Here is a 15,463-nt window from a genome sequence, read left to right on the forward strand (position 1 = left end):
ACGTAAAGACAACTGCATTAAGTCCTGTTTCACTTGCAGTTGTTTATATACTGTCAATCCTCTACAGGAGCTGGCTGATACGTTGTCCCATAGGTGGATACAATAAATAAGCTCTTAGAGAATAACCCAGATATCCACAGTTTTGATTTATCCATGTTAGACCACCATCTTGCTGACAAAAAGAATTGATACTTGCCTCCCAACAGCAGATTTTTCTTTCTTTTCCTCATTCCTTAATCTGTGTAAAAGAGTTTTTTGTCCTTGCTTTAACAGCCTAAAACCTACTTTAAAATACTGTTTTCACTATCTTTCTTTTGTTCCTTCTCCAGTTTTGAAACAAATGGGTCTCTGAGCAGCCTGATCTAGTTGAAGATGTCTCTAGATGGACTAGATGACCTTTGAAGGTCCCTTCTAACCCAAACTATTCTATGATTCCATGAAACTGCTAAGTTTCCTGCTTCTGCTATCTTGCCAATATTGGCACGATAATGTTTTGTGTCTAAGACATTGTGAAACTCCTCTATATTTTAATACTGGTGCTCTCTGTTTCCTCCTTTCCTTTTTCCTTCTTCAGACCACTGAGTGGCCCGTGACTCCTGCTGGATCCTGGCTCTGGTTTGAACATCTCTACAGTTACTTGCAGTACATTGTGGTTTCCTTTCAGCAAGTCTTCTTGGGCTTGCCAACAGCAGCTCATGTCAGACTAACCTCATAGCTTTCTTCATTGCAGCAATTATAAACAAAAGGAATGTGTTAGATCCCATTTGTCTGGGCTTTAGGACAGCATCTGGTGTCCTGCTCCAATTGTTATGCTGCTGAAGGCCATCATTTTTACACAAGGTGAGCAGGTAGTAATGCAAAGTACCAGGCAGAAAGGTAGTTAATGGATTTTATATATGTGTATATATATATGTATAAAAGATATGGTTATAAAATTAAAAGGTCTTGGAATCACTCCTTCTTATTATTTTAATCAGTAAACCAGGCACAAAGACTACAAATTTGCTCATGACATTTGTGGATGATAAAGTGTTGGGAGGCACTATCAGGAGTGAGGAAGATCTAAAAGATGTTATGGCAAGAATGAAAACTCAAAGAAGTTAAATTCAAAAGTATCTATGACATGGGCACACTTATGGAGATTACTCATCAGTAAGCCGAAAATGGAAGTATTAAGAAATGAATCAACTTGGCAACTCTCTGCTGCTTCTGGAGCACTGATACATTTTTCTTCAGAGAACGAAGTGTCATTCTAGGACATGTCAAACAAGATGTTTCCAGTGGAAACACTAAATCCATCACAGAAGATGACATCAGTAAGGTGTCCTCAGGACGCTAGATATGATTTTGATGCGTCATGTCCAAGGAAAAGACAAATCTGAACAGGTGTTAAAGAAAGGCTTCTGAGATTGCCAGGACTGCAGTGATCTTTCCTTACAAATGAAGGCAAGGCAAGCTCAACTTGTCCAGTCCAAGAAAATTAAGGTTGACAGGGGATATGGTTTCCATCTAAAAATACCCAGGAGTGAAACAGTGGTGAGGGAGAAAAACTATTTAAACTTGTCTGTGACTAAACTTAGTCTGGAAATAAGATGGAGGTTGCTGGTCATTAAAACAAACAGAGGCAAGGGCAGCCTTCCGATGGGAACAGCCAGAAATGTAAATTCAGTTGGGAAAATGCAAATTTAATTGGGAAAAAACACTGTAGCACCTCAGGAGGAAAAGGCTTAGGCTTGGGCTGGTGACACTTCATGTTTGTGTGGCTCCTGCATTCACCCAGGGGGTACACAGAGAGGTCACTCTTAGGCCAGTTAGGGATGCAGGATGCTCTTCGGTTCCTATCGTCCCTTCCATCCCTCCTGCTCGTTTTAATTTATGTGTGGTATGTCAGCCAAAAATATTGGCACAATGCAGGTTTTATTCTTCTGACAATAACAACCAGTTACTACACGGCAGTCAACTGGCAAAGCCAACAAGGAGCTGTCTTTTCTTCTCAAATAAATCATCGTAATGTAATTCACACAGAAATATGCCATCGGTGTATGCAAATTTGGTTCAAAATCTTAAAATATATAAATATAAGCTTCCCTGGTGTTTTGCTTTGTTTGTTGGGTTTTTTTTCTCCTCATTCCCTTCTGTCAGTAAAGATTAAATGTATTTTATTTACTGTGGGAATAGCTATTAGCTGCTTTAATATATATATATGTATTATTTTCTGTGGGCAGCAGCTAAAATAAGATTTCCCTGACGTGTTCTCAGATCTTACTGCTCTTATGGTTGGTTTCTTTATTTTTTTTTACCAGAGAAATGTAATTCTAGAGGTGGTTAAAAAGGGCTAGAGAGGTTTCTCTACATGCAGAGGTTTCTTGTATGGTTTTACCTAATGAGTTATAAAATCCAGGTCAGTTAAGGCAACATAACAGGAAAGCTATGTTGATTTTTCTCTTTCTTCCCTTAGTTTATTTCCATATGCCTGTAAAAGTATTGTTACATCTGTTGGTGCTGTGAGATTTCACTGGTCTGGGCAATGTTCAGCCTTGTGCCTGTTCAGTTATGTGAACTGGCTGAAGTGATTTCATTTGGTGAAGATGACACAGGGCTGTAGTGGCTGAGCCCCAGAAGGCATCTTCCGTTTGCCAATGTTTGAACTGCTGAACAGACCTGCCTTGTGAAAAGGCTGTGTGAATTACTGGTGACAGCAGGAATCACACAGGGAAACTGCTCACTTCCCTCCTGCGACGCCTGTCCAAACCCCTGTGCCAGGCTGCTCCCAACCTGTCAGGCAAAGCTCTCTTCATGCCACAGCTTGCACCCACTCCCTCCCTTGCTAAGGCAATATATTACACAAAAGATTATAGGTGAAGCTGCACCTCTTCTCCCATGGCATTAATATAAATAACTGCAAGGATCACTCTGAAAGTTTGGCTGTTTACTTGCCAAACCCTACTTAATTGGTGTTTGTGGCATATGTCAAATGTAGCTCAAAGACCTCACTCAGCAAGACATTCCTGCGCAGCTGATGGACTGTAATTAAACCACACGGAGCCACGGATTTCTGCATTAACTGTTCCCTGCCATTAAGGAAAAGGAAATTTAAGCAGACAACTCACTTCAAGAGGCACGAGCGGCTGGCTGAAGGCGTTACTCCTGTAATGTGCTTGGGTCTGTCAAGGATGGTAAATATGAAGTCTGGGGGTGTTTTCACTTTTTCCTTCCCATGCATCATTGTAGTTGAAGAAGTGGAAAGGGCTTTGTCAGCCTGGGGTAGGGTAATCCAGTAGTTAGGAGCTGCACGGGAATATGGAAGAACTGGTTTCAGTTCGTTGACAGTTGATTTCTCACATGTATAAATGTTTATTGCCTCTGTAAAATGAAGCTAATGCTTCACAGTGGGGCTGAGGATGAAGCTGTCCAGGCTGTGAGATACTGAGAAGCTTCACATTAGTTTCACTCCCAAAACCAGGCCATGTTTAACACTTAAGTATGTAACCTGGAGTTTCTCAAAAGGCTTCTTGTGTTGTCCAGAAATGAAAGATTTAGTTGCTGCTTCATTGATTTGGACTTGCAAGGAAGAAATGTCTAACCTATACCATGGGCTGTGGCTTCCACATTGGTGGTCCTTGTTCTACCTGAGAAGGAGGGAATAAACCAGATTTGCCTAGTTTACAGCTTCTCAATGAATGAGCAGGCTCCAGATGCTTCCACTCAGTTATTACAAAGGAGTCCAGTAATAACATACACTTATTTCCTTTGTTTACACAATTTACCAAGATTCTGGGGGACATTATAAATATTTTATTAGTAGATATTATTTTTTTCTTTAAAAGAAAAAGCACCAATAAAGCTAAAATAAATTGATAAGCTTAAAAGGAAGAAATCAGGATCATAAAAAGGCCATAAATTAATTTATAGCATTAAAAGCTTTAATGGATAACAATCTAAAGTGGAAAGACCAATGCTGGTAAAGTTTCAACCTGATGAAAGCTACAGGCTTAAAACCTGGCCTGACCACTGACGTGGTGAGTGAACTGCAGGCAGAGAGGACAGCAGCTGCAGAAGCAGTAATGCAAGAAAACATTCCTGTGGCAAACAGACTGATGAAAAGTGAAGATGGTCAGCATAGACACAGGAAACACAGGGCTCTAAGAGGAGGAAAAAAAGAGGTGACAAGTAAGAGTAAACTCAGCAGTGGGGTTTTTTTGGCTGACAAATCTGCCCCAAAATGAATCGTGTGAGTGTAGCTGCCCAGATGGCTGGATGCTGACCCCCTGGCTGGCTGCTCTGTGTCCCAGTGCTGGCTCCTCCTGCACATGGAAGTTTTCCATCTAACCCGAGTTATTGTGGTGGACAGGATGTATGGAGAGGATGTAATTCAGCACTGGGTATCTTTCCAAACCAGAACAGGAAAAAGAAAGGAAACACAAAAACAAAACAAAACCCCAACAAACAAACAAGCCACAAAAAAAAAAAAACCAACCAAAAAAACCCCAAACAAACAAAACCACAAAAAAACCCCCACAGACAACCAAACCACAAAACACCAGAAAACAGAAAAAAGAAAGTGTTTCTCTGTGATACCAGTTTGGGGCAGTTTGGGCTTCACCATGACTGAAGCGTAACAGCTTGCCCTGTCAAAAGCTGACTGCAGCTCCTGCTTCTCAGAAACACTTAGAACTATCTAGTTTATTTCATTGTTTGGCCAGAAAGCTATTTTAGCATGGGATAAAAGCTGTTAGGCTATAGATGGTATTCCCATTACCCTCTTTAGAGAGAGGGTTAGTTTGCACTGAACTCTAGCTATATGCTGACTGTAAATATTTGCATTAGCTTTACCTCTGGAAAAAAAGCAAAAGCGAAAGTAGCAGTGCCATAAAAGCACAGCTCGTAGTTCAGTGCTGTAGCATGCAGCTAATGGTAGATTAACTGCTGCTTAATTGAGAATAATTTTACTGTGCATTGTTAATATGTTCATAATTTATGGGCTGCTTTTTCCCTTTACGAGTGCCTTTGTGTACTTCAGGACCGCAGGTGATATTCTTTGTCAGAGTTCTGCAGTGCCCATTATCTGGTACCTAAGGCATTTCATTAGCATTTAAACACGACTTAAGTGCCTGAGTAATTTTGAGATAGGCTATATCTGCATGGCTAACTGACTACTGCATTTAATTAATTTCCAGACTTGATTCCTTGTTCAGAGGGAAAAATGCAAGCTCTGTCTAAAATCCTGTGGTGGTAAGAAGAACAGGCAGGCCACAGTTCTGGCTGCTCCTGAGGTTTCTTGCTCAGCTTGCTATCTCTTGTTTCACTATTCAACTCTAATGAAAAGCTTCTTCTCAACGAGGAGCATATTTGAAAAGTAACTAAGAATTGAGAGATCTCAAGCTAATGAGCTGCCTCTAATTCTGTGCCCTGTCTATGGAGGAAGATTCATTTGTTATGAACTGATCACGCTGCAGTAAAGTGATGACGGACTTAAGGCTGAGACTGCCAGCTTTGAGCTGGGAGTGGTGCTGGCCTGGATGCAATGGGTGCGTATGGTGCAGAGTGCACACAGGCTTGCCAAAGGTGAAACTTGCTACAACGCCTACCAGCAAAAGTCTCTCTGCAAGTTCTTCTTCAGTCCTGATAAGTTAATGTAACATGGTCTTGAGATGCTGCATGTGCTAGCTGCTACCTTGGGCTAGCTGCTACTCCAAAAAAAAGCTGAAGTCTTTTGGAGAACTGAAGTAGAAAAGGATGGTTTACCCTAGCGTGGCTAAGTGCAAAAATGAAGCAAACCAAGGCCTATGCACTCTGGTGAGCTGAGAGCAGATTGCTACCCAAGCAATCAGCATAGGGACACAATGACCATGGAGATGTCATGTGAGTCATGTTGGAGAGTGGGTTCCTGGAGCTTTTTTTTATTCTAATAAATAAACCAGCATGGAAGTGACCTAAGGGCCCTGTGACACAATAAGAAATCCCTGCGCTGGGGAATTTTTACCTCCACGAATTAGAATCATGTGAGAGAGTGTGTGTGTAATGAGGATTTTCAGTTTTGCCTGATTAGAGATACTTAATAGGAAAAAAGCAGAGTAAAGAAGAAAGATTTCTGAAAGTGGTTTGGCTGCATTAGTGTGGGTTTTAGATACTTTTATTTTTGTGATGTGTTTTGAGGTGTGTTTGTCCTGGTCACTGCAGCTGAGAAGACACACAGCTCAGATGGACAATGTTAAAACACCCCTGGTTAAGGTTCACTTAGGGCTCGGAGGACTGGACAGACCCTGGTTTCATGCACACCCAGGCACCTGGGTCTTCAGTCTCATGCCCCAGCATCGCATCGGTACCCTGCGTAGGCATGGGCAAAGCACTGGCAAACGTGGCCTCTGGGCTGCGCAGGTGACAGCAAAAGCAAGGCACAGTGCCTCCTACCTAGATGGGGACAGAGGTCTGAGGCAGGGCCATCTATGATAAGGAGTGCATGCTCTGTTGCTGGTGATAAACACGAATTTAAAGCTTTCTTCTGCACTGTTTCTCCACAGTAAATCCATGCCTAAAGAGAGGTTTGGAATGGTTTGAATTGTAGTGCTGGTGGCACTGTTAACATATTTCTTTCACACCATTTCTACCTGTAATAACTTTTAGTTATTATGACACAAATGTCACCTTGCTGTGAGATACAGCTACACTAAACTGAAGTGCTATCACTTCATCTTTGTCCAATTCCTCTGTTCTGCAAGGCAGCAACTGCTCTCCCAGTGAGTCTGTCCTGCTCAGTGAGCTTCTGGATTGTCAAACTGATGGTCTGTGTTTAATAATTCTCCGGCTCTCAGGCAAGCATGTCATGTAACATAATCTGATCAAGCATCACCTTAGAACCAGTTTGATTTCTTGCACCTGCTCCTATGGAGAAGCTATGCCAGAAAGCTCTTTTTTCCTCCTTGCTTGTGGACCTTTTCTAATTTCTGAGCTGAATTGATTCATGGCCACTTTATACCTATTTGTTCTTGTGCCAGCATTGTCTTTTAGCTTGAACAGCTCTTCTTCCTCTCTGCAGTTCCCCATCTTGATGTGCTTCAGGAGGTGAGTTTATCCCTGTCAGTCCTCATGTTACTCCCCACATTAAAGGGAACTCTTTTTCTAAGGTCTCCTGCTCTGCTGCGGGCCGCTCTTGCAGCTGTAACCGCCTATTACTGAAGAGATCGTACATTTAACGCAGCGGTGGGGGGGGGGGGGGGCGGGGGCGGTGGGGGTGAGGGTAGGGGGACACTTTGTGGGTTGAGCTCCTTCCCTCTCTCCTTCGCCCATCACAGCAGCTCCTTTACTCGGACCTGGGACCGGAGCAGCACCCGGTGAGCACCACCCCTTCCCTTCACAGGTGCGCCTGGAGTTACTTGTGTGTAACGCACAGCGGGGGGGGAACGTACATTCCCCTATCAAAAGTGAATCAATAACTTAACCGGCGCACCCTGGGACCGCCACTTTACAACCTTCCCCGCTCGGCCCTGCTGTCCCGTCCCTTCGCTGCGGGGCTGGGCCGGGCTGGGCTGGGCAGGGCTGGGGGAGGAGCGGCGGGAGACGGAAGTGAAAACAAGACCGGGGGGACGGAGCCGCCGCCTCCCAGACGCGCAGCGGGTGTCCTTGGTTTTCCGCGCCCTGCGCCGCGCCGCACCGCACCGCACCGCACCGACGGGGTGAGTGGCGGCCCGGCTGCGGCGGGGGTAGGTGGGAGGCAGAAGGAGTCAGCAGGTTGGACGGGGTTTGTACAGCCCCATGGTGCTTATCTCAATTTACTTTCTTTTTAATGCAATTTCTTTTAAAGAGGGTTTGTCGCGGGCTGGAGCTGTCGGTGGAGTGCCGCGGGCAGCGGCTTGGAATCCCGCGGGGAGCCCTGTCCTGTGGCCGTGGGGCACCTGTGTGCTTCCGTGCTCTCGGCCGAGTAGGCTGGGGCTTTGGGTTGCCTTCTGCACAGGCTTTGTGACACGACGGGGTGTCAGCGGGGCTGTGGGGCGCTTTGGACCGAGACCAGCGCTGTGTGGGGCTCTCTGGTCTCCAGGTTGCGGTGGCCGTGAGGCTTCTCGTCCCGGAGCGCTAAGAGGGTTCGGTGGAGAAGCTGTGCAAAGGGGGTGCCGGGGGGTACGGGGTTTTGTGCTGGCGCCGCACCTCCAAGGGGGCAGAGGGGCCCCGCTGGCCACTACTGGGATCTGCTGGTCACTCCTGGGCCCCTGCGGCTCAGTGCCCTGACGGGCAGTGGTGCAGGCGAGGGTTTCTGCTTTCGTTTTGAAATTCCCCCTTCCAGAAGGAGATCCTCCAAGCTTTTGATCATCTAAATGAAAGTTGCACAACTTCAACCTTGGCTGGTTGGTTTGCGCAATGCAAGTGGGGTTGGTGGGTTTGCAATGCTCTCTTTTGAGGTGTTGCTTTAACGTGTTTTAAGAAATCTGTTAAATTAAACTTTGAGTAGGTCTCTGTTGTCTGCTGTGCCTTTCCTGGTGTGTGTGTAAGCCTGGAGATGCAGACACGGCAGAATCGAGGGGTTAGAAAGGAAAGATGAGTGATGCTGAGTGTGATGCGTGATATTTCAGCCTGCAGTCTCTTCCCTCCTGTTTGTAATTGCTACAAGTGGAAAAGAACAGTAGTATTTTCTAATGGAGTTTAATCTTTTCCTAGGTCTGTTATTGTAACTAGCTGTTAATTAAAAAAGAGAAAAATCTGCACAAGTGCTTCAGTTTCAGCTGCTAGGTAAAGCTTTCTGCCTGTGCCAATGCTTGTGTGCCGGTCACGAGCTGTGGTTTGCTTTTCTCCTCTAGTCTCTAATTTATAGCGACCTGTCACCGTGGTGGATTTCATTTAGAGGGAATGAAAAGAATTCGCATTTTTATATGGAAAGAAATCTGTGATTAATTAAAGTCCTCTTTTTATAAGGGATTCGGTGCACAGAGCAATTAAATGACTTGTAGCCTAGCTTTAGTGTTGAGTGAGCCCCCTAGGAGTCCTAGCTGCAACTTGGTGGAGGCTTTTTGTTTCTTTTCTTCCTCTTCAGCCACATAAAAGCTCAGCAGTGTGTGTTTCCCCTCTGTACACTGGTGCTTGTTGAGACTTTTAGAGGTGGGTTTATTGGGTGCCTAGGGTCAGAGCTGTTCTTTTGCTGGATGCCAACAGGCACATCAGGAACTGGCTGGGCATCCACCGAGTTCAATTTCCTAATATATATATCGCACTGCCCAATGTCAGCAGCTGTGTTCTGGTTACCTGAGTGGCCATTGGTGTGAAGGAAGTTTACTGCTTGATTTGGAAACTTGTCTGAGCAGTGGATCTTTGTTACTTCTGGTTTTCTAAGGGAGGAACATTAAATGTCCATCCGTGCACTAACAGAGGCTGCATGACAGACCTGCTCTGATGGTCTGTGAGGGTGGGCTGGTGGAGCCCAATGGGGTTTGCAGCCCTCTTGCTTCTGCTTGACTGAAAGTCCACCTTAAATGTCCCTATATGAGTATGGAATCAGGCTGTGCCCCGGTGTAGTCTTACACCAGCCCGCCCTGGTGTGTTCCTGCCTGGCTTCAACCACACAAAAATAGACTACATCCACTACCTAAGATGTCATTGTAACACTACTTATCTGAGGTGAAACTGAAGCCCTTATCTTTGACGCTGAACGGCAATTAAGTGCCTCGGTTGCTTTTAAAGGTAGTTTAAAAGGAGGGAGATGACTGGGGTTTGCTTCCTCAATACCGAGTTGTGGCTGTGGGTATTTCACTTTAGTTCATGGCTTTCATTGGAGGGTTGGTTTTAAGATCTGTTTTGTCTGTCACATTGTTCTACCAATATGAAGCTAATGCTTATAAAGAAGTCACAGGGGTTTTATTTTCTTCTGATTAACTTCAAAACTGCGATGTTTTGAAACTGTCAGGACATAATGTGTTTAGAAACAAGCTTTGAGCTGATGACATAGAAGCATATGATATTCATTTTGTTAGAAATGGATGTGCCAGTAGTGCTAATTTCTTCTGTATTTGGATTTAAGGGATGCTGTCAATTCATGCTTGTCTCATTGAACTGTTTTAAGATGAGCTTCAATGCTGGGGGTTCCCCTACTTGCCCCCCGATGTTAGTGTTAGTGAGAAGTAGTTGTCAAGACATCTGATGCTGGGAAGTTCTTAAAGTCCCAAGTATATATTACATTCCCTAGTTACATTGCTTCCTAAGCTATGGAGGAAAACAACATATGAGGAATAAAAGCACTAGTAATGACCAACCTGATGTGTATTTGTTGGCTGGTTTTATATTATGAAGGGGAAAAAATAAAGAAGGCTTTCAAAATGGTAGACAGTGCCTTTTAGCTTTTTAGTCTTTAAATTAAAACTCTAATCCTCTTCCACAGGCATCAGTTCTTTGGATTTGATCCTTGAAAACTAAACATGAGCAACTACAGCGTGTCTTTGGTTGGCCCGGCTCCTTGGGGTTTCAGGCTTCAAGGGGGCAAGGATTTCAACGTGCCTCTATCTATCTCTCGGGTAAGTGCATGTGCCTCTTTGCCTGCATGTGGGTATCTGTTATGCTGTGGCCAACCTGCAGCCTTCAGGCGTAAGTATGCAAAGCCATTAGAGTTGCTAGGGTTCAGCTTGCCCTCTGGCATGGAGGGCTGTTTGGGGGGGGGGGGAGAGGGGAAGACTCTGGGCAAATAAATCGGTGTTGTCCAAAGGCTCCAGCAAAATTATTTTGGGAAGGATGTGTTTCCTTGGAATGGTCATTTTATCTGCATTTATTTATGCAACAAGAAAAGAAGCCACCCTTTAATTCCCACCCAGAAAACACCAATGCAGAGGCTGGAGGCTGGCAGAAAACAAGCAATTTTCTGTGCAGGGCTGAGTCTCTGCAGTTCAGATAGGAGGCAGGGCAGAAAAATCACTCAGGTTACCTTGTTTATTCATCAGCTCTTAGCAGCTTGAGGATCTCTTGGTGTCTGTGCTTGCAAATCCCACTATTTACAATAAAAAGGCACTTAAATAGCAGTAGCTGTAAATAGCAGTTCATCAGCATGTGCCTGGGCGAATGTGACAGTTTCTCATGAGTGTTTTATAGTGTATGTGTTCTGAACTGGTATTAAAGGATCTGAGGAACTAAATCAAAACAAATGGGATTTTTGTACCCGGGTACTATCTAACTAGTTTCCTACTTTAAAGCCACTTTTTCAAGGAAGGCTTGTCTTTCAGTACAGGCTGAGTTTCAAAGCCTTCCTCATACAGCTGAAGCACTTCACATATGAAATACAGGGACGAACAGTATTGAATTTATAGGATCATTGAAAATCTCTGGGTAAAGAAACTGGTTCCTCATGGCTCTGTACCCTGGCACCATTAAATTTGGTTTGCAGCATGGAAGCATTTATGTACAATGGCCTCTTGTCTGTTGACAGCTCTCCTCTGCCTCCTGCATATTCATATGGTTTCATGACAAAGATGAATTATTTTTCCACCTGTTGGGACTGCAGAATTGATACTGCCCTGGAAGATGGAACAGGTTTCTATTTGGGTTTGTGCATCATGGGAATATTTTTAGCTAATCTCAACTAGTGGTTCAAACCCCGCCAGTTCATTTAAACTTGGCTTGTTCTATCCACTGGTGGATTATGCTGGTGAAGTTAAAATACGGCTTGGCTCTGCAGAATTACTTTAATATGGCTAAAATGGACTGGAGAGCTGTAGAAATACCTGTGTACAGATGAGTCCTGATGATATGTGAGCCAGAAAGGGGTTGGGAAGCAGTTTATTCCCAAATTCCAGGGATTTTGAAGCTAAACTGTAATACAGTTTCATGTTCAGTAGCTGGTTACTCCTACAGTAATGAGAAATTTGAACTAGGGTCACGGATAATGCTCTTCTGATTTGATGGTAGAAGTGCCGTCATAACAAGGGTTTGAAAAAGCGTAGGCTTCTGCCTACATAGGGTGATCATACATGGTACTGATGAGCAGTTAAGTGCTTGGAGGCAGTAAACCCTAGTAAACAGCTAGTTTTAGGGAAGGGGAATACTTTTTTTGTAGGAGCCTTTGCAGTCCTGGAGATATACCATACAGTCCCACTGTTAAGCAGCCTTCCTCTAAAGAGGAAACATATGTTGAAATTAGTCTAGACTACTACTTTATTACAGGAATCAAATATGCTGTCGCATGGAGTAGCCTAGGGGAATTGGCCTAAATAGCTACATATAAAAGCCTCAGTTACGGGATTCCCTAATGACAAATGTCAGCGCCCTGCAAAAGCAGAATGTAATGAAATACGTGGACTGGGTGGTTTTAGGACTTTAATTTGTGCATGGGATGGGAAAGCACAGTATCCAGTTCAGCTATTGTACCTTAGCACTGCTCCACAGCTGAACTGTTTCTTACTTGCAGTTATGTGTGTAAGAGTATGCAAATATTAGACTGCCAGAAAAACGGTGTGTGTTTGTTTTCTCTCCTTTGGATTAAAAAAGTGCTTAGTTCTGGTATGCCAATCCAGTTTTGGTCTGATAGCTGGAAGAATTCAATGCTGTGTTCCTGGTATGCTAGAACAGTGCGTACCATTCACACCCCTCCAGCCCTTCTTTTCCTGATGAAGCATAAATGACTTCCTGTGTCCGAAGGCTGCTAATTAAATTATTTTAGCAAAACAGTAATGAGAAAGCAGAATTATTTTCTTTGGCAAGGAGGACTTCTTTGGTTTTGATTTGTTTTTAGTTTGTCCTCTAGATGCTGAGGATGAATCTGGCTGTGCTGCTGAGGGCTAATTTTGTGCTTTAGTTTGAACTCCTTGAAGTGAAGTTCAATTAAAGCACAATGTATGAAGCACAGAAAACAAACAGGTTTAGAAACCAGTATATCTGAAAAGCTAATCACTTTTTACTAGTGATTTGAAAAATTTAAGGTCTCATGTGGTTCTTTGGAGAAAGTTTTTAGTAAGTTAGGTAGCTTTGTACAGAATGCAGTTTTAATGAATGTATTCCCTGTTGCCTCTGTACCAACCAAGCCTGGTTTGTGTTCTTCAGTTGAAATTCTTAATGTCAGCGAAGGTGTAGCAGGTTAACATTAATGCAGGGGTAGCAGTATCATTTGTTTTTTTCATGAACTAGTATATTGTAGACTGGTTGCAGCATAACCAATAGCAACAGTTATTGCAGGGTTACGTCAGTCACTTTATATAGTTCTCTTAGTGCTTTATAGTTGTTGTGTATACTTATACAGCCATACACATTTCATGGTAAGTAATGTACATGATGTTGGGTATATAGCCTTATAGTTAGTGGCATAAATCAGCACCCATCTGAGCCCTGCAGAGCCATTATGCAGGTGAGGAATTCAACACTGGTAAGGTGATGTGGGGTGGAAATGGTGATGATAGTGTGCTGGTGAGTATGGATCTGACTGGAGAGGGGTCAGTGGGAAGGAAGCTGCTCTGAATGTAAAACAATTATATATTTACTCTTCAACCAGGAATAAAGGGTGGGCTGAGGTAGTAGATCTGTATGCCAAGTGTTAAAGTAGCTCAAGCCACCTCATGTAAAAGTACTGTAGGGCTTCCTGGTGGTTTATTCTGTAGTGGTACTTGTAGAATGGGAGATTGTGCAGTCTCGAAACAGTACTTGTCTCTGGTTTATGGCAGTATTTACCACTAGAAAGAAGGAAATGCTGAAGTGAAACTTTACTTTGAGCAGTAATGTAGCCTGTGTGCATTATATACCCTTCCACCTAACGCAAATATGTGGGACGTTTTCTTTTATTGAAAGGTTACTTTTTTGTTTAATCCTCATGGCAACTCTAGTCAACTTCCTTCAGAAAATGTTTTGCTATATGTCTTTCTCCTCATGCAAGAATGAAATGGAGTATGTCTTCTTGAAATGCTTGACCTGACTGACAGCTTTGTTTTTAATACTGCAACTTCTTTGAGTTCATTCTCCCCCAGCTTCTTCCTGCTTCACCGGTCACTTTGCCTCTTAGAGCAACAACAAAAAAACCCAACCCATCCAACCAACCAGAACCCAAAGAAACAAACAAAACCCAAACAACAACAAAAAAACCAAACACAAAACAATCCACCCCAGAAAACAAACGAATCACAAACTTTAGGAATGATCCTTTCTTTTTGCAATTTTTAAGTTTTCAGTATTTCATCTTTTTCAAGTGTGCTTTTCTGTGGTATAAGTGTTGCAAGCTTATAGTTGATGGGAGACTCACAATAATGAATGTCAGCAAGCAGTACCACCAGGGAGTAGGTGGAAGAGCAGCCCACCTTGGGATGAAGTAAGGAGTACATGTGCATTCAGCTGTGCATCAATGCATCAACTGCTTGGTATTCATCCCATGTGAACATATTGAAGTATCTTCATGGTGGTATCAGGAGGTCACTGTCAGAGAAGTTGTCTCTTTTTTTTTTTTCCTCCTGCTTTCCTTCCTTCCTGCTCAGGTACATACAAGGTTACCCAGTAAACTGCACATGGGTGGAGCATGTATGATTGTTTTTGGACAGTGTTTGCTTATTCAGGGTTTGGCCTTGGTCACCTTAATGTTTGGAAGCAAGCTGTTTTAAAGGTATTAGCATGTGAAAATAATCTCAGTGAGAAGACAATAAAGGAAAATGATGCATTGAATGCACCTAGAGCATGTGAGCTTTGATTGACTGGAGTCTGGCTGAGACTGTTGCCCTCGTGTTTGCATGAAATATTTTATTAAGCCAAGTGTGTGATTTTGAGTAAAATCTTTTTTTTTTTTTTTTTTTTTTGTAAGTATGGAATAAGTTACTGAAAGGGGGAAGTGGAGGGCAGGGATGGATTGCGGAAATGGTCTTTCAAGCAGGCATGTGAAATAGGAGAGAAAAACTGGAACAACTGGTGGCCTGGTCAGTGATGATTGTGTCAGTAACTTTATGCTCCATCCTGGAAGCTACTGACTAAGCTCTAACTGGCAGCTGCTGCCTTTGCTGCGCTGGTTTGATCTGCTACCGAGTTGTGATGGTTTGCACAAACTACAGCTGAAGATGTATTCCACTACTGCAACTTCCTGGCGCAGGGTCAAAGGTACCGGCAGAGGTCATGCACTTACCTGCTGATCCTGCTCCTAGGTCAATAAATGCTGTGTTTTACAGGAGCTATCAGTGCTTATGAAATAAGTGGGATTAGCCAAGACATACACGAGGAAGAGTTTTTGTGTTCTGTTTAATTCTGTTTACAAGATGCGGTTTACTGCAAAGATACTGGGAATGACAAATGAGCTACCAGTGCCAAAGTCTGCATCCTCTCTTCACCGAGTCCTGAAGAAGCAGAGTTTTTTCTTTGAGAACCAAGTGAACTATGGACAATTGTGAAGCTCCCAGATGCACAAGTGGCTTAATATGAGTGTTTTCTAAAAGTCCTAAGAGTGCTAGTTGTGCTTCAGAGCTTGTGTAGTTGCCTGCAAGCAGCATCCTTCTTTAGGGCTCCTCAGTTTAACTTGAAGATGGAAAAGAGATCA

The 15,463-nt window shown here is 43.4% G+C and overlaps 1 protein-coding gene across 1 annotated transcript in view; it reads left to right on the forward strand.

The window, feature by feature from the left end:
- Positions 1–7,650: 7,650 nt before the first annotated feature.
- The window catches only part of PDLIM5 (PDZ and LIM domain 5), a 122,507-nt gene continuing 114,694 nt past the window's right edge, over positions 7,651–15,463 (forward strand). Inside the window, exons 1-2 of the mRNA XM_034064651.1 lie at positions 7,651–7,673; positions 10,361–10,493. Coding sequence (XP_033920542.1) covers positions 10,398–10,493 — 96 coding nt within the window. The 5' untranslated portion in view covers positions 7,651–7,673; positions 10,361–10,397. The remainder of the gene's footprint in view (positions 7,674–10,360; positions 10,494–15,463) is intronic.

This window comes from Melopsittacus undulatus, chromosome 7 (assembly GCF_012275295.1).
Source record: "Melopsittacus undulatus isolate bMelUnd1 chromosome 7, bMelUnd1.mat.Z, whole genome shotgun sequence".
Lineage (NCBI taxonomy): Eukaryota > Metazoa > Chordata > Aves > Psittaciformes > Psittaculidae > Melopsittacus > Melopsittacus undulatus.